This window comes from Ranitomeya imitator, chromosome 2, assembly GCF_032444005.1.
Source record: "Ranitomeya imitator isolate aRanImi1 chromosome 2, aRanImi1.pri, whole genome shotgun sequence".
Classification (NCBI taxonomy): domain Eukaryota; kingdom Metazoa; phylum Chordata; class Amphibia; order Anura; family Dendrobatidae; genus Ranitomeya; species Ranitomeya imitator.
The window spans coordinates 67,518,711-67,538,016 of NC_091283.1; the positions used below are offsets into that span (position 1 = coordinate 67,518,711).

Below are 19,306 nucleotides of genomic sequence, written 5' to 3' on the forward strand. Positions count from 1 at the left end.
CGTCTTACCGTCCTCTTGCTATGACTGTTTAGGTCAGAGGGCGCGATGACGTATTAGTGTGCGCGCCGCCCTCTGCCTGAACAGTCACTGCGGAAAGCCGGGACGCAGAGGAGCAGCGGGCAGAGACGAGAGGGGAGTATGTCATTTTTTTTTTTTTTATTGCAGCAGCAGCATTACATGTGGCACAGTTTTATATGGAGCATCTATGGGGCCATAAAGAACTGTATGGAGCATTACATGTGGCACATTGTTATATGGAGCATCTATTGCGCAATGAACGGTATGGAGCATTACATGTTGCACAGTTTTATATGGAGCATCTATGGGGCAATAATGAACTGTATGGAGCATTATATGGGGCACAGTTTTATATGGAGCATCTTATGGGCCCATCATGAACTTTATGGAGAATTATATGGGGCTCCTGATCCAATATGGATATTCAAAAACACTTAACCTACTGATGTCTCAATTAATTTTACTTTTATTGGTATCTATTTGTATTTTTGAAATTTACCGGTAGCTGCTGCATTTCCCACCCTAGGCTTATACTCGAGTCAATAAGTTTTCCTAGTTTTTTGTGGCAAAATTAGGGGGGTTGGCTTATACTCGGGTCGGCTTATACTCGAGTATACAGGTCCTTCTCAAAAAATTAGCATATAGTGTTAAATTTCATTATTTACCATAATGTAATGATTACAATTAAACTTTCATATATTATAGATTCATTATCCACCAACTGAAATTTGTCAGGTCTTTTATTGTTTTAATACTGATGATTTTGGCATACAACTCCTGATAACCCAAAAAACCTGTCTCAATAAATTAGCATATTTCACCCATCCAATCAAATAAAAGTGTTTTTTAATAACAAACAAAAAAACCATCAAATAATAATGTTCAGTTATGCACTCAATACTTGGTCGGGAATCCTTTGGCAGAAATGACTGCTTCAATGCGGCGTGGCATGGAGGCAATCAGCCTGTGACACTGCTGAGATGTTATGGAGGCCCAGGATGCTTCAATAGCGGCCTTAAGCTCATCCAGAGTGTTGGGTCTTGCGTTTCTCAACTTTCTCTTCACAATATCCCACAGATTCTCTATGGGGTTCAGGTCAGGAGAGTTGGCAGGCCAATTGAGCACAGTAATACCATGGTCAGTAAACCATTTACCAGTGGTTTTGGCACTGTGAGCAGGTGCCAGGTCGTGCTGAAAAATGAAATCTTCATCTCCATAAAGCATTTCAGCCGATGGAAGCATGAAGTGCTCCAAAATCTCCTGATAGCTAGCTGCATTGACCCTGCCCTTGATGAAACACAGTGGACCAACACCAGCAGCTGACATGGCACCCCACACCATCACTGACTGTGGGTACTTGACACTGGACTTCAGGCATTTTGGCATTTCCTTCTCCCCAGTCTTCCTCCAGACTCTGGCACCTTGATTTCCGAATGACATGCAAAATTTGCTTTCATCAGAAAAAAGTACTTGAGACCACTTAGCAACAGTCCAGTGCTGCTTCTCTGTAGCCCAGGTCAGGCGCCTCTGCCGCTGTTTATGGTTCAAAAGTGGCTTTACCTGGGGAATGCGGCACCTGTAGCCCATTTCCTGCACACGCCTGTGCACGGTGGCTCTGGATGTTTCCACACCAGACTCAGTCCACTGCTTCCTCAGGTTCCCCAAGGTCTGGAATCGGTCCTTCTCCACAATCTTCCTCAGGGTCCGGTCTCCTCTTCTCGTTGTACAGCGTTTTCTGCCACATTGTTTCCTTCCAACAGACTTACCATTGAGGTGCCTTGATACAGCACTCTGGGAACAGCCTATTTGTTGAGAAATTTCTTTCTGGGACTTACCCTCTTGCTTGAGGGTGTCAATGATGGCCTTCTTGACATCTGTCAGGTCGCTAGTCTTACCAATGATGGGGGTTTTGAGTAATGAACCCGGCAGGGAGTTTATGTAAGCCTCAGGTATCTTTTGCATGTGTTTAGAGTTAATTAGTTGATTCAGAAGATTAGGGTAATAGGTCGTTTAGAGAACCTTTTCTTGATATGCTAATTTATTGAGACAGGTTTTTTGGGTTATCAGGAGTTGTATGCCAAAATCATCAGTATTAAAACAATAAAAGACCTGACAAATTTCAGTTGGTGGATACTGAATCTATAATATATGAAAGTTTAATTGTAATCATTACATTATGGTAAATAATGAAATTTAACACTATATGCTAATTTTTTGAGAAGGACCTGTATACGGTATATTAGAAAAGAGATTAGATTACAATAGACAGACATTTAGGATTAAAATCAATATTAGTTTTAGATCACTCCTCTAAGTACCGCTTTTCAGTATTCAGTACACAAACAAAAAAAAGGGTATGTTCAGCTGACCACCTACTTGTGCTGGAGGCATCTGCATAGGATTATTATCCAAAATTAATACTTCAAGCTGCCGAAGCTTCCTGTAGCTTACTGGGATTTCTGTTATCTTATTACACGAAAAGTCTAGTTTTACCAGTGGAAGTAATGACAAATCTGTAGAAAATACACACGTTTATAAGCAGTTTTCAAAGGAAAGGGACAAAGATGAAATAAAAAAAAGTTGTCTTTGTATGCGTTTTTATTGCTCATTTTCTCACTTCACAATACTAAGTGACTGAAAACACAAATAAAAAATTAATTGCGCTTTAAATATACAACAGTTTTAACCTCTTGAAATGAACCAGTCAGAACCTATTTTGTACATGAAGGTAGCGGTATTGCTGTTTCAGCAATGGTCCCACAACAAAAATTACACTTTTTTTTAATCTTTTTTGTTTCCCCAGATCTGATGTGTCGGTCTTGAGAAATCTACCAATGAATCCATAAGTAAATTAGACGGACAGGGCACTGTTGGCGAGTCACTGCACTGACACACCCCCGTGCCATTCGAGCCTAATTAGAATATAGCTCTGACCCACTCATCTAGCCATTGCAAATTGCCCCTTGCCATAATCGATCGTATCCTTTCACTTACCCATTTTTTTCTTATCAACCTCAAGAACTGATCATTATTGCTATCGTGTATATTTCACCCCCTTATTAACGTCACTTGGTCATGGCAGATCGATCTACAATGGACATTTGGCCAGATCAGGCCACGAGAACTAAGATATTCTGTCAATATCTCAACATAACTTCAAGACTTTTAGAGTACAGTAATAAAGTAGCAGCCTGCAAAGAAGTTCTAGATGACAAACAAATATTGTTCCTACCATGTTGTAACACTTCCTTAATAGGTAGGGAGGTGTTAGGTTCTCCAAGAATGTAATACAATGGCCCAAGTCATATAGCACCCAGTCTTTGTCACATGTCAGGAATGGTTGCAGCCTGAAGAAACACTGCTCCAGAGACCTGTGTCCTAAATGCGGAGGAGCACAAAGGATTTTTTTTTACTGCCCTAGTCCTCGATGATCCATCAGAAAAGGAGAAAATATATTTCTTCTCTTGTCACAGCGTTTCCATGTCATCTCTGGTATGTCTGCTTACGATTCATTGCCTCTGACAGTTGAGACACAGATCTCGGAAGCGGCGTTTCTTCAGACGGCAGTGGGTCCCGACACCTGACTAAAATGCAAATTACATAATAGCGCCATTTTATTACGTTCTTATAGAACCCCTTTAACTGCATCTAAGTCTCAGGAATGGCAATACAAAGACATGAAGTATAAAAAAAAAAAAAAATAAGCACATGGCAAAAGTTCCAAGATAAAATGGAGACTTACCATCTGGCAGGACTTGAAGATTATTTCTTCTCAAATTTAGTTCCCTAAGGGAATGGAGCTTTCCTACTTGTGATGGAAGAATCTGAACTTCGTTGCAGCTGACATCCTAGAATAAAGGTTAAAAAAAATGAAAATAAAATAAATGGAAAAAAAAAAAAAAAAATCAAGGTTACAAAAAAAAAGTAAAAAAAAAAAAAAATTTTTAAACAGGGAAGTTTACATACCAGTTCCATTAAGTCTTTTAATTTCCCAACCTCTTCAGGAATGGAAACTAATTTATTATTACTGACAACCAAAACTTTCAGTGGCAAGTCAAAAAGATATTTTGGCAACGTTGATAAAAGATTTCGACTAAAAAAGAGAAAATAATAAGGTTAGATTGTAGAATAAAAATCAAAGCCAATAGCACTCTACCAGTCCTGTGGTGTTCTGTCAATTTCACACTAGTAGTAACTTAGGACTTGTGATACAGATTACGCTCTGTACTCCATGTAGGACAACAAATGTGAATGCTGCCGATACAACTCAACTTTCTACAGGTATGAAAAGTTATCAGAACTTCTACTTCTGTGTCTACTGAACCTGAACATTATTTTGATTAAATCAGTGAAATACTACAATTCATTGATCTCTTATACCCTGAACTGCAATATTACGGATAGTTTTATTACAGAATGTTAGTACTACAATACCACAGCATTACAGTATAGAAAGCACCTGCAGTTCTCTTATGAAGCCAAACCTGTGGCCGAGCTTCAAAGAAAAGCAAGGTGATAGCCCCGAGAGCGTTCAGCCGGACCCTGGCTGCCACGGCATCCCACTCAGGTCTCTGAGATCACACCGTCAATCAGGCCAATTAACAGGGGCATCTAAATGGTTAACAGCAGTGATCAAAGCTTGCTTTGGCCTGTGCTGTTATAGGCAGATGCTTGCTGTGTAACACAGCCGGTATGTGCTCGGTATGGAGCAGGCCGAGCTCCTGAGCCTCCATAAGGCCCATGGTGACATTCACATCACAGGTCATTAAAGGGTAGGAGCACACAATATTAATAAGATTGTCCCACAATAACTACTAATCACTGAGGGCCCCGATGATCATAACCAGTTCGGATGGCACAGTAGTAGCGCATGCACTCATCTGCTGCAATCATGGTGTACAGGAATGATGGCAGAATACAGAACTTGGCGAATTCTCCCTCTACTTCGTAGACAGCGGAGCGGAGAGGACAGCAGAGAGTAATAGCAAATACCGCTCCTTGAACACAGGTCTGCCATTCTTGTGATGTTTGTATGCCCCCTGTGGATCGGGCCGATATCATGCCCCCTGTGGATCGGGCCGATATCATGCCCCCTGTGGATCGGGCCGATATCATGCCCCCTGTGGATCGGGCCGATATCATGCCCCCTGTGGATCGGGCCGATATCATGCCCCCTGTGGATCGGGCCGATATCATGCCCCCTGTGGATCGGGCCGATATCATGCCCCCTGTGGATCGGGCCGATATCATGCCCCCTGTGGATCGGGCCGATATCATGCCCCCTGTGGATCGGGCCGATATCATGCCCCCTGTGGATCGGGCCGATATCATGCCCCCTGTGGATCGGGCCGATATCATGCCCCCTGTGGATCGGGCCGATATCATGCCCCCTGTGGATCGGGCCGATATCATGCCCCCTGTGGATCGGGCCGATATAATGCCCCCTGTGGATCGGGCTGCATGTCTTCGTTGTCAGGCTCCCCTTAATATTGGCTCCAGGCAGAACTTTATTACTATGTCAGTGTAAGATTACAGACCCGAGCCCACGTACCTGATATTTAAGTAGGTTAACATCTGGAGATTTTTGATGGTCTCTGGAATGCACTTGATGCAATTGTGATATAAATTTAAGGTTTCAAGCGGTGCAAACAGGCAGACATCGAGCGGGATCTCTGCAAAGCGGTTTTTGGATAAGTCTAAAAACAAGAAATGGTTTGTCTTATTATGAGACATGCATACGAATAATAAAAACATCTTTATTCATTTAATTCACTTTATGACGAAAAAAACGTATTAGCTACAATAAATAATGGAAAGGAGAGAGAGGGAAGTTCAGATGTTCGGTAAAAGCTAAAATAAAACACTTTAATTCTAGGAAATCCAACATCCCTGTCGCAGAATCAACAGGAAAACCCCCATAATCAGAGATCACATTTATATAATCTGTCTTGGTAGATGCGGATCTTTCCACTGCCGATGTGCTAATCAGTTCTGATTTATCTTTCGATCACCCACAGGACACATCTACCATGAAGGTTTATTTTGGGGACTGTCATTACACGCCGGCATAATCCACTATGACGGATATGTCAGCGCCATTATCTACTAAAGCCCGTCATGCAACAAGATGATGAGACTACACGCGTGTATGCGTGAAACCCACGACTACAGGAAAATATCAATATTGCTTCACGCGGGTAAACCTGTGAGCTTGTAGTGACGGCTCGTGATGCTGGCGTTTAGTAGAAGACGAGTAGAGGCAAATGAGGCAAGAATGATAAATGTAAGGATGAGTACGAGGAAAGGGAATACAAGCCAAGGCTTCTAGCCAAAAGGGAGAACCGGCCAAATATAAAAAATATACGCAGTTTCACTTCAGGTGACAAATTTCAAGCCCGGGGCCTTCATTTCCTTCCTTCAGAGACAAGATTACGAGTTATCGGTCGCCAATCCTGGATTTTATTCTGATGACCAGATGTGGACTTGGGAAGGATGTATTTTTTCCTTAGATTAGCCAACGCCATTTAAGTGAAATTACCATAATTCTGCCAAATATTAATATGCTAATTATTTTATATTAATTGTATCACAAGCAGAATTGAGCATTCAGACATCCCCTATATAAAGCCCGAGCATGAGCCCCACACAGCCTCCCTAAATACAGCATGAGCCCCCACACAGCCTCCCTACATACAGCATGATCCCCCACACAGCCTCCCTACATACAGCATGAGCCCCACACAGCCTCCCTACATACAGCATGAGCCCCACACAGCCTCCCTACATACAGCATGATCCCCCACACAGCCTCCCTACATACAGCATGAGCCCCACACAGCCTCCCTACATACAGCATGAGCCCCCACACAGCCTCCCTACATACAGCATGAGCCCCACACAGCCTCCCTACATACAGCATGAGCCCCACACAGCCTCCCTAAATACAGCATGAGCCCCACACAGCCTCCCTACATACAGCATGATCCCCCACACAGCCTCCCTACATACAGCATGAGCCCCACACAGCCTCCCTACATACAGCATGAGCCCCACACAGCCTCCCTACATACAGCATGAGCCCCACACAGCCTCCCTACATACAGCATGAGCCCCACACAGCCTCCCTACATACAGCATGAGCCCCACACAGCCTCCCTACATACAGCATGAGCCCCACACAGCCTCCCTACATACAGCATGAGCCCCACACAGCCTCCCTACATACAGCATGATCCCCCACACAGCCTCCCTACATACAGCATGAGCCCCACACAGCCTCCCTACATACAGCATGAGCCCCACACAGCCTCCCTACATACAGCATGAGCCCCACACAGCCTCCCTAAATACAGCATGAGCCCCACACAGCCTCCCTACATACAGCATGAGCCCCACACAGCCTCCCTACATACAGCATGAGCCCCACACAGCCTCCCTACATACAGCATGAGCCCCACACAGCCTCCCTACATACAGCATGAGCCCCACACAGCCTCCCTACATACAGCATGAGCCCCACACAGCCTCCCTACATACAGCATGAGCCCCACACAGCCTCCCTACATACAGCATGAGCCCCACACAGCCTCCCTACATACAGCATGAGCCCCACACAGCCTCCCTACATACAGCATGAGCCCCACACAGCCTCCCTACATACAGCATGATCCCCCACACAGCCTCCCTACATACAGCATGAGCCCCACACAGCCTCCCTACATACAGCATGAGCCCCACACAGCCTCCCTACATACAGCATGAGCCCCACACAGCCTCCCTACATACAGCATGATCCCCCACACAGCCTCCCTACATACAGCATGCGCCCCCCACAGCCTCCCTACATACAGCATGCGCCCCCACACAGCCTCCCTACATACAGCATGCGCCCCCACACAGCCTCCCTACATACAGCATGAGCCCCCACACAGCCTCCATACATACAGCATGAGCCCCCACACAGCCTCCATACATACAGCATGAGCCCCACACAGCCTCCCTACATACAGCATGAGCCCCACACAGCCTCCATACATACAGCATGAGCCCCCACACAGCCTCCCTACATACAGCATGAGCCCCCACACAGCCTCCCTACATACAGCATGATCCCCCACACAGCCTCCCTACATACAGCATGCGCCCCCCACAGCCTCCCTACATACAGCATGCGCCCCCACACAGCCTCCCTACATACAGCATGCGCCCCCACACAGCCTCCCTACATACAGCATGAGCCCCACACAGCCTCCCTACATACAGCATGAGCCCCCACACAGCCTCCCTACATACAGCATGAGCCCCACACAGCCTCCCTACATATAGCATGAGCCCCACACAGCCTCCCTACATACAGCATGAGCCCCACACAGCCTCCCTACATACAGCATGAGCCCCACACAGCCTCCATACATACAGCATGATCCCCCACACAGCCTCCATACATACAGCATGATCCCCCACACAGCCTCCCTACATATAGCATGAGCCCCACACAGCCTCCCTACATACAGCATGAGCCCCCACACAGCCTCCCTACATACAGCATGAGCCCCACACAGCCTCCATACATACAGCATGATCCCCCACACAGCCTCCATACATACAGCATGATCCCCCACACAGCCTCCCTACATACAGCATGAGCCCCACACAGCCTCCATACATACAGCATGATCCCCACACAGCCTCTCTATATACAGCATGAGCCCCACACAGCCTCCCTACATACAGCATGAGCCCCACACAGCCTCCATACATACAGCATGCGCCCCCCACACAGCCTCCCTACATACAGCATGAGCCCCACACAGCCTCCCTACATACAGCATGAGCCCCACACAGCCTCCCTACATATAGCATGAGCCCCACACAGCCTCCCTACATACAGCATGAGCCCCACACAGCCTCCCTACATACAGCATGAGCCCCACACAGCCTCCATACATACAGCATGATCCCCCACACAGCCTCCATACATACAGCATGAGCCCCCACACAGCCTCCATACATACAGCATGATCCCCCACACAGCCTCCCTACATACAGCATGAGCCCCACACAGCCTCCATACATACAGCATGATCCCCACACAGCCTCTCTATATACAGCATGAGCCCCACACAGCCTCCCTACATACAGCATGAGCCCCACACAGCCTCCATACATACAGCATGCGCCCCCCACACAGCCTCCCTACATACAGCATGAGCCCCACACAGCCTCCCTACATACAGCATGAGCCCCACACAGCCTCCCTACATATAGCATGAGCCCCACACAGCCTCCCTACATACAGCATGAGCCCCACACAGCCTCCCTACATACAGCATGATCCCCACACAGCCTCCCTACATACAGCTTGATCCCCACACAGCCTCCCTACATACAGCATGAGCCCCACACAGCCTCCCTACATACAGCATGATCCCCCACACAGCCTCCCTACATACAGCATGAGCCCCACACAGCCTCCCTACATACAGCATGAGCCCCCACACAGCCTCCCTACATAATAATAATTTTATTTATATAGCGCCAACATATTCCGCAGCGCTTTACAAATTATAGAGGGGACTTGTACAGACAATAGACATTACAGGATAACAGAAATCACAGTTCAAAATAGATACCAAGAGGAATGAGGGCCCTGCTCGCAAGCTTACAAACTATGAGGAAAAGGGGAGACACGAGAGGTGGATGGTAACAATTGCTTTAGCTATTCGGACTAGCCATAGTGTAAGGATCGGGTGTTCATGTAAAGCTGCATGAACCAGTTAACTGCCTAAGTATGTAGCAGTATAGACACAGAGGGCTATTAACTGCATAAAGTGTATGATAACATGTTGCGAGGAACCGGATTATGTTTTTGTTTTTTTGTTTTTGTTTTTTTGAAAGGGCCACACAGGGATAGTTAGGTTAATGCGTTGAGGTGGTAGGCCAATCTGAACAAATGAGTTTTTAGGGTACGCTTAAAACTGTGGGGATTAATCGGATTAACCTAGGTAGTGCATTCCAAAGAATTGGCGCAGCACGTGTAAAGTCTTGGAGACGGGAGTGGGAGGTTCTGATTATTGAGGATGCTAACCTGAAGTCATTAGAAGAACGGAGAGCACAGGTAGGGTGTAAGGCTGAGACCAGGGAGGAGATGTAGGGTGGTGCTGAACCATGGAGTGCTTTGTGGATGAGGGTAGTAGTTTTGTACTGGATTCTTAAGTGGATGGGTAGCCAGTGTAATGACTGGCACAAGGTAGAGGCATCGGTGTAACGGTTGGTGAGGAATATGATCCTGGCTGCAGCATTCAGGACAGATTGGAGCGGGGAGAGTTTGGTAAGAGGGAGGCCAATTAGTAGAGAGTTACAATAGTCCAGAGGAGAATGAATAAGTGAAACAGTAAAAGTTTTTGCAGAGTCGAAAGTAAGAAAAGGGTGAATTGTGGAAATTTTTTTAATATGCAGATAAGAAGAGCGAGCCATTGATCGGATGTGGGGGTGAATGAAAGCTTGGAATCAAGTATGACCCCAAGGCAGCGGGCATGTTGCTTTGGAGTAATGGTGGAACCGCACACGGTGATGGCAATGTGAGGCAAAGGTAGGTTAGTAGAGGGAGAGAACACGAGGAGTTCAGTTTTTGACAGGTTCAGTTTCAGATAGAGGGAGGACATGATGTTAGAGACAGCGGTAAGACAATCACTGGTGTTTTCTAAAAAGGTCGGCGTGATACATACAGCATGATCCCCCACACAGCCTCCCTACATACAGCATGATCCCCCACACAGCCTCCCTACATATAGCATGATCCCCCACACAGCCTCCCTACATATAGCATGATCCCCCACACAGCCTCCCTACATATAGCATGATCCCCCACACAGCCTCCCTACATATAGCATGATCCCCCACAGCCTCCCTACATATAGCATGAGCCCCCACACAGCCTCCCTACATATAGCATGAGCCCCCACACAGCCTCCCTACATACAGCATGAGCCCCATACAGCCTCTCTATATACAGCATGAGCCCCACACAGCCTCCCTACATACAGCATGAGCCCCACACAGCCTCCATACATACAGCATGCGCCCCCACACAGCATGAGCCCCCACAGAGCCTCACTACATACAGCATGAGCCCACACACAGCCTTCCCATATACATAGTAACATAGTAACATAGTTAGTAAGGCCGAAAAAAGACATTTGTCTATCCAGTTCAGCCTATATTCCATCATAATAAATACCCAGATCTACGTCCTTCTACAGAACCTAATAATTGTATGATACAATATTGTTCTGCTCCAGGAAGACATCCAGGCCTCTCTTGAACCCCTCGACTGAGTTCGTTATCACCACCTCCTCAGGCAAGCAATTCCAGATTCTCACCGCCCTAACAGTAAAGAATCCTCTTCTATGTTGGTGGAAAAACCTTCTCTCCTCCAGACGCAGAGAATGCCCCCTTGTGCCCGTCACCTTCCTTGGTATAAACAGATCCTCAGCGAGATATTTGTATTGTCCCCTTATATACTTATACATGGTTATTAGATCGCCCTCAGTCGTCTTTTTTCTAGACTAAATAATCCTAATTTCGCTAATCTATCTGGGTATTGTAGTTCTCCCATCCCCTTTATTAATTTTGTTGCCCTCCTTTGTACTCTCTCTAGTTCCATTATATCCTTCCTGAGCACCGGTGCCCAAAACTGGACACAGTACTCCATGTGCGGTCTAACTAAGGATTTGTACAGTACATTATACAGTATGAGCCCCACACAGCCTCCCTACATACAGCATGAGCCCCACACAGCCTCCCTACATACAGCATGAGCCCCCACACAGCCTCCCTACATACAGCATGAGCCCCACACAGCCTCCCTACATACAGCATGATCCCCCACACAGCCTCCCTACATACAGCATGAGCCCCACACAGCCTCCCTACATACAGCATGCGCCCCCACACAGCCTCCCTACATACAGCATGATCCCCCACACAGCCTCCCTACATACAGCATGAGCCCCACACAGCCTCCCTACATACAGCATGCGCCCCCACACAGCCTCCCTACATACAGCATGAGCCCCCACACAGCCTCCCTACATACAGCATGATCCCCCACACAGCCTCCCTACATACAGCATGATCCCCACACAGCCTCCCTACATACAGCATGATCCCCACACAGCCTCCCTACATACAGCATGATCCCCACACAGCCTCCCTACATATAGCATGATCCCCCACACAGCCTCCCTACATACAGCATGAGCCCCACACAGCCTCCCTACATACAGCATGAGCCCCACACAGCCTCCCTACATACAGCATGAGCCCCACACAGCCTCCCTACATACAGCATGAGCCCCACACAGCCTCCCTACATACAGTATGAGCCCCACACAGCCTCCCTACATACAGCATGAGCCCCACACAGCCTCCCTACATACAGCATGATCCCCACACAGCCTCCCTACATAAAGCATGATCCCCACACAGCCTCCCTACATACAGCATGATCCCCACACAGCCTCCCTACATACAGCATGATCCCCACACAGCCTCCCTACATATAGCATGATCCCCCACACAGCCTCCCTACATACAGCATGATCCCCACACAGCCTCCCTACATACAGCATGATCCCCACACAGCCTCCCTACATATAGCATGATCCCCCACACAGCCTCCCTACATACAGCATGAGCCCCACACAGCCTCCCTACATACAGCATGAGTCCCACACAGCCTCCCTACATATAGTATGAGCCCCACACAGTCTCCCTACATACAGCATGAGCCCCACACAGCCTTCCCATACACAGTATGAGCCCCACACAGCCTCCCTACATACAGTATGAGCCCCACACAGCCTCCCTACATACAGCATGAGCCCCACACAGCCTCCCTACATACAGCATGAGCCCCACACAGCCTCCCTACATACAGCATGAGCCCCACACAGCCTCCCTACATACAGCATGAGCCCCACACAGCCTTCCCATATACAGTATGAGCCCCCACACAGCCTCCCTACATACAGCATGAGCCCCACACAGCCTCCCTACATACAGCATGAGCCCCACACAGCCTTCCCATATACAGTATGAGCCCCACACAGCCTCCCTACATACAGTATGAGCCCCACACAGCCTTCCCATATACAGTATGAGCCCCCACACAGCCTCCCTACATACAGCATGAGCCCCACACAGCCTCCCTACATACAGCATGAGCCCCACACAGCCTTCCCATATACAGTATGAGCCCCACACAGCCTCCCTACATACAGCATGAGCCCCACACAGCTTTCCCATACACAGTATGAGCCCCACACAGCCTCCCTACATACAGTATGAGCCCCACACAGCCTCCCTACATACAGCATGAGCCCCACACAGCCTCCCTACATACAGTATGAGCCCCAACAAAACCCTCCCTTATATAAAGGAGAAGTGTAAATGTTGCAGAGGTCCCAGGACCTATGTTATCATCACGAGTGTCCCGGAGGTCAGATAGGTACATTTTGTTCGAAGCATAAAGCTTTAGGGTAAAAGGAGCTAGGATTGGTTGTCAAAAGATCAACACTTCTGACATTCAGAGACAGATGTGGAGTCGGAGTCATGGAGCCAGAGTCAGAGTTGGACATTTTGGAGGAGGCGGAATAAAATGGGACGGACTCCAAAAATATATAACAATGCAGGATGTGCTGTAAATTTTTTCATAATAATTTGGGAAAGTTATGAAATGTCCTATAAATGTCTGTCCTGTTCCTGATCTAAGGATCTTGGTTTTTAGTTCAGATGAATCTGTGCTGCACCTTATGTACATGCTCAGTAGTGAGGCAGTGCTGTGGAGTCATGGAGTCAGGGGTTTACCAACTGCACAGCCATATCCACAGGAAAGGTAATATGTTCTGATTGCTGGGGGTCCCACCAATAACAAGAATAGGGATTCCATGCCCCCCAATGTTGCGATTGTGCATTGCTGCTCCATTTACAGTTTATGGGACTGAGGAGGATAATAATGTTGATCTTAGGACAGCCTATGACAGTCTATGATCTTTGAAGGTATAGACCTTCAACGCAGGATTTGACTTTACTGCCTTGGATTTGATTAACATGAAAGGTTCCTCTATGGCAGACCTGGGCAAAGTGCAGCCCGAGTGCCACGTCCAGCCCTCTGGCTGTTCCTGTCTAGCTCATGGACGGAGACATCCGAGGGGCTGAAAACGGTGGCCCTGACCCATGGGCAGCACCATGCACTCCCCAGCCTGTCCGCTGCCCACTGTCATTGATACTGCATCCTTGGGATTCAGACAGCGGTGAATGCATTGGTGGAAGAGGGGCTGCCAAGCGGCTGTCAGCTGTACACTGCGGAAATTCATTGTATCGGAAAAAGCAGAGTCAAAACAGGAGTGATATGAGTATGGTTTTTTTTTTTTTTTAGGTGTATGGGATGTTTGGCTGATCGTGGGGATGCTATGTGGGGTCTCTTATGATAAATAGAAGGGGCTGTGTGTATGCTCATACAATAGAAGGGGCTGTGTGTATGATCATACGATAAATAGAAGGAGATGTGTGTATGATCATACGATAAATAGAAGGGGCTGTGTGTATGATCATACGATAAATAGAAGGGGCTGTGTGTATGATCATACGATAAATAGAAGGGGCTGTGTGTATGATCATACGATAAATAGAAGGAGATGTGTGTATGATCATACGATAAATAGAAGGGGCTGTGTGTATGATCATACGATAAATAGAAGGGGTTGTGTGTATGATCATACGATAAATAGAAGGGGTTGTGTGTATGATCATACGATAAATAGAAGGAGATGTGTGTATGATCATACGATAAATAGAAGGAGATGTGTGTATGATCATACGATAAATAGAAGGGGCTGTGTGTATGATCATACGATAAATAGAAGGGGTTGTGTGTATGATCATACGATAAATAGAAGGAGATGTGTGTATGATCATACGATAAATAGAAGGAGATGTGTGTATGATCATTCGATAAATAGAAGGGGTTGTGTGTATGATCATACGATAAATAGAAGGAGATGTGTGTATGATCATACGATAAATAGAAGGGGCTGTGTGTATGATCATACGATAAATAGAAGGAGATGTGTGTATGATCATACGATAAATAGAAGGGGCTGTGTGTATGATCATACGATAAATAGAAGGGGCTGTGTGTATGATCATACGATAAATAGAAGGGGCTGTGTGTATGATCATACGATAAATAGAAGGGGTTGTGTGTATGATCATACGATAAATAGAAGATGTGTGTATGATCATACGATAAATAGAAGGAGATGTGTTTATGATCATACGATAAATAGAAGGGGCTGTGTGTATGATCATACGATAAATAGAAGGAGATGTGTGTATGATCATACGATAAATAGAAGGGGCTGTGTGTATGATCATACGATAAATAGAAGGGGCTGTGTGTATGATCATACGATAAATAGAAGGGGCTGTGTGTATGATCATACGGTAAATAGAAGGGGCTGTGTGTATGATCATACGATAAATAGAAGGGGCTGTGTGTATGATCATACGGTAAAGGAGAAGGGGCTGTGTGTATGATCATACGATAAATAGAAGGGGCTGTGTGTATGATCATACGATAAATAGAAGGAGATGTGTGTATGATCATACGATAAATAGAAGGGGCTGTGTGTATGATCATACGATAAATAGAAGGGGCTGTGTGTATGATCATACGATAAATAGAAGGGGCTGTGTGTATGATCATACGATAAATAGAAGGGGCTGTGTGTATGATCATACGATAAATAGAAGGAGATGTGTGTATGATCATACGATAAATAGAAGGGGTTGTGTGTATGATCATACGATAAATAGAAGGAGATGTGTGTATGATCATACGATAAATAGAAGGGACTGTGTGTATGATCATACGATAAATAGAAGGGGCTGTGCGTATGATCATACGGTAAAGGAGAAGGGGCTGTGTGTATGATCATACGATAAATAGAAGGGGCTGTGTATGATCATACGATAAATAGAAGGGGCTGTGTGTATGATCATACGATAAATAGAAGGGGCTGTGTGTATGATCATACGATAAATAGAAGGAGATGTGTGTATGATCATACGATAAATAGAAGGGGTTGTGTGTATGATCATACGATAAATAGAAGGAGATGTGTGTATGATCATACGATAAATAGAAGGAGATGTGTGTATGATCATACGATAAATAGAAGGGGTTGTGTGTATGATCATACGATAAATAGAAGGGGTTGTGTGTATGATCATACGATAAATAGAAGGAGATGTGTGTATGATCATACGATAAATAGAAGGGGTTGTGTGTATGATCATACGATAAATAGAAGGGGCTGTGTGTATGATCATACGATAAATAGAAGGGGCTGTGTGTATGATCATACGATAAATAGAAGGGGCTGTGTGTATGATCATACGGTAAAGGAGAAGGGGCTGTGTGTATGCTCATTCGATAAATAGAAGGGGCTGTGTGTATGATCATACGATAAATAGAAGGGGCTGTGTGCGGGCTCAAACAGTATATAGAAGGATGTCAGCATTCTGCTCAATATTAAGTGATACAGTATTAATATAAAATACTTATAATCTATGTTAATATTAATAATTAACAGACTTTCAGCCTATTGGTTTGGCAATCCACAACAGTCACAGTTTTGCATGTGGCCCCTCGTGAAAATTAATTGCCCACTAGTATGATCTTCAGGCAGGATGTAATGTGCCATCTAAAATTCAGAAATATGCATTCACATCTGCTCTCCCCCCCCCCCCCATCCCCATAAAAAAGAAATAAAAAAGAAAAAAAAGGGAGGGGAATACGTGAGAAGGGGTTACATACAGGATACAAAAACGCGGTGTACAAACTAACAATGGACAGTGATACATAAAGGAGAGGACCCCGCGCTGGCAGCTTACAGTCTGCAGGGTTTGAACAAAGATAACGAATCATGGGGGACGGCCGGGTCTCTAACAATTCATTACAATATTCCTCCACTGTGTATAAACTTGTGAATGCCCTGAAGGTGCAGAAATAACCAATTACTGCAGAGAACAGGCAGCTACATAGACAATTTAATTATATCTGGATGTATAAAAGCCAAGGAACCATGATGGAAGATCCCCATCATCTGATAACCCTAGAGAATCATTCATACAGCATTTCAGGTTGGATTCCAAGTGCCAGCGGTTGACCCAGGTGGTGAACCAAGCTCCATCTTAGCACAAGGAAGGAAGTCGTTCGTTCATGAACATGGAATATGTACATAGACATCTATTGTTACATAATGGAAGAAGTTGGGCAAAGACTCATATGAGATGCCATGTACAAAAATCTAATGAATATTCATAACATGTAAATGGAACCTGTCAGCAGGACTGTGCTCAGTAACCTACACAGTGTCAGATCAGCGTCGTTATACTGATTACAAAGATACCTGGTGATGAAATCTGTCTTGTGGTTGTTGTTTAATCTTTACTTTCAGTTTTTATTTAATGATATGCCCGTGCTCCGGGGAAGCCTGTGGGGGTCTTCTTGTGGTGCTCTCATTATTCATAATGCAGGTTGCTGTGCACAATCCTGCCGACAGGTTCCTTTTATGAACATGCACAACACTTGTGTGCTTTTTGTTTTTTTCTTTAATGAGGTTTTCCCATTTTAAAATCAGCAGATTTTTGGAATAATTCCCATGATGTGTTTAAAAAAAAAAAAAAAAAGTTCCTGTGCTGTAGAGAGATGGACGAGAGACTGAGTAACTGTGAGCAAACACCGCCATCTGCTGGACGAAAGTGAAAGTAAAAAGAAAGAATTGTGTGCTAGCAGGAACCAAGAAGGAAGTACATGGCCCCCAGGGGAAGAGTTTCAAGGACAACACCAGGTCAGGTGACACCTGAGTCGCAGTGACTAAATATAAAAGGCATGGCCAGGCTGAGAAGAGGCAGTTGGCGCAAACGGACGTGACGGTTGGTCCTGGTGCAGCTCCAGCAGCCGTTAACGGTTTGGCCACAGACGTGTGGACCAGCCAGGCCCAGACTCAATGATAGTCAAACGCCAAGGACCCGAATGACGCCAATTCAACAGCCAAGGAGACACTCGTCGTCGGTCAAGTACCGAGGAAGCCCAGAGGATATCCGGCCAGAGACCCGAGCCTGGGCCGGACAAGGAGGAAAAGCGTGGGACGGACCGTTACTTTCAGCAGAGTATGATACATTGTTATGGGCAATGGAGAGACTGCAGATGAAACAGGGTCCGGCTGACGCCTAGGCTATGTGCACACGTTGCGGACTTGGCCCTGTGGATTCACAGCAGTTTTCCATGCGGTTAAACGCAGGGAGTTTTATCTGCGGATTCTGCGGAAAAATCCGCAATGGAATCCGCAACGTGTGCACATGCCCTAAAACGGGCGGGAAAGAGTTACTAGACTTTGTCAGGGCCAGGAATGTTGCAAGACTGTTTCCGCTAACCTCTTCCCGGTTAGACCAAGGTTGGATTGTAGACCTCAAACTGATCTTGAGGACATACCGTATATCTTGTAATGTACTAACCAATATATCTCTATGCCCGTAATTGCTTGTAAATGATACTGTGAATATTGTTCTTGTGCGATTTATCTGTGATAATAATCTTTCCCGTATTTAACCCTGTTAAGTAAATAAAGTAGAAGTAAATTGTTTATCCTGCCTGTCGACTCCGCTGTTGCATTGTAATGACCTGCTTACAGTGCTGCGATAATCTTATACACGCGCCCCTGCTGTGTACTGTGTAGTGGCCGTGTCTGACGGCACAGGGACATGGTCCCATCACACCACAGCTCCTGGGCAGGGGAGGAAGCAAAAGAGTATACTGACATTACAGCACGGGATCACAAATCATTTTTTCTTTGGAGGTAAAACATTAAAAACAGGCAATGACATGCTTTCTCTCACAAAGAATCTGCTGTGATCCTGAGCTGTCCTGTCTGTACACTCTTTCTTCCCCTGCCCAGATGTGATATGATCAGACACAGACATTACACAGTACACAGCAGGGGCACATTTATAAGATTATCTCAGCACAGGAACATTTTATTTAAATCACATCCAATTGTGGAGATTATTATTCTTCCAATATCCATTGATTAAAATCAACTCTAAAATTAACTTTGCTCCCGGAAAAAATCCTTTAAAAAGGCATATATAGGGTTTTATTAACCCCTTCCCGACCCATGACGCCACGTAGGCGTCATGAAAGTCAGTGCCAATCCGACCC

The 19,306-nt window shown here is 45.8% G+C and overlaps 1 protein-coding gene across 4 annotated transcripts in view; it reads right to left on the reverse strand.

The window, feature by feature from the left end:
- LRCH2 (leucine rich repeats and calponin homology domain containing 2) overlaps positions 1-19,306 on the reverse strand; it is a 106,289-nt gene that overhangs the window by 48,050 nt on the left and 38,933 nt on the right. For all 4 annotated transcript variants that reach the window (XM_069746906.1, XM_069746909.1, XM_069746907.1 and 1 more), the window contains exons 2-5: positions 5,570-5,714; positions 3,985-4,111; positions 3,761-3,866; positions 2,395-2,531 (exon numbers count right to left, since the gene is read on the reverse strand). In XM_069746906.1, coding sequence (XP_069603007.1) covers positions 2,395-2,531; positions 3,761-3,866; positions 3,985-4,111; positions 5,570-5,714 — 515 coding nt within the window. The remainder of the gene's footprint in view (positions 1-2,394; positions 2,532-3,760; positions 3,867-3,984; positions 4,112-5,569; positions 5,715-19,306) is intronic.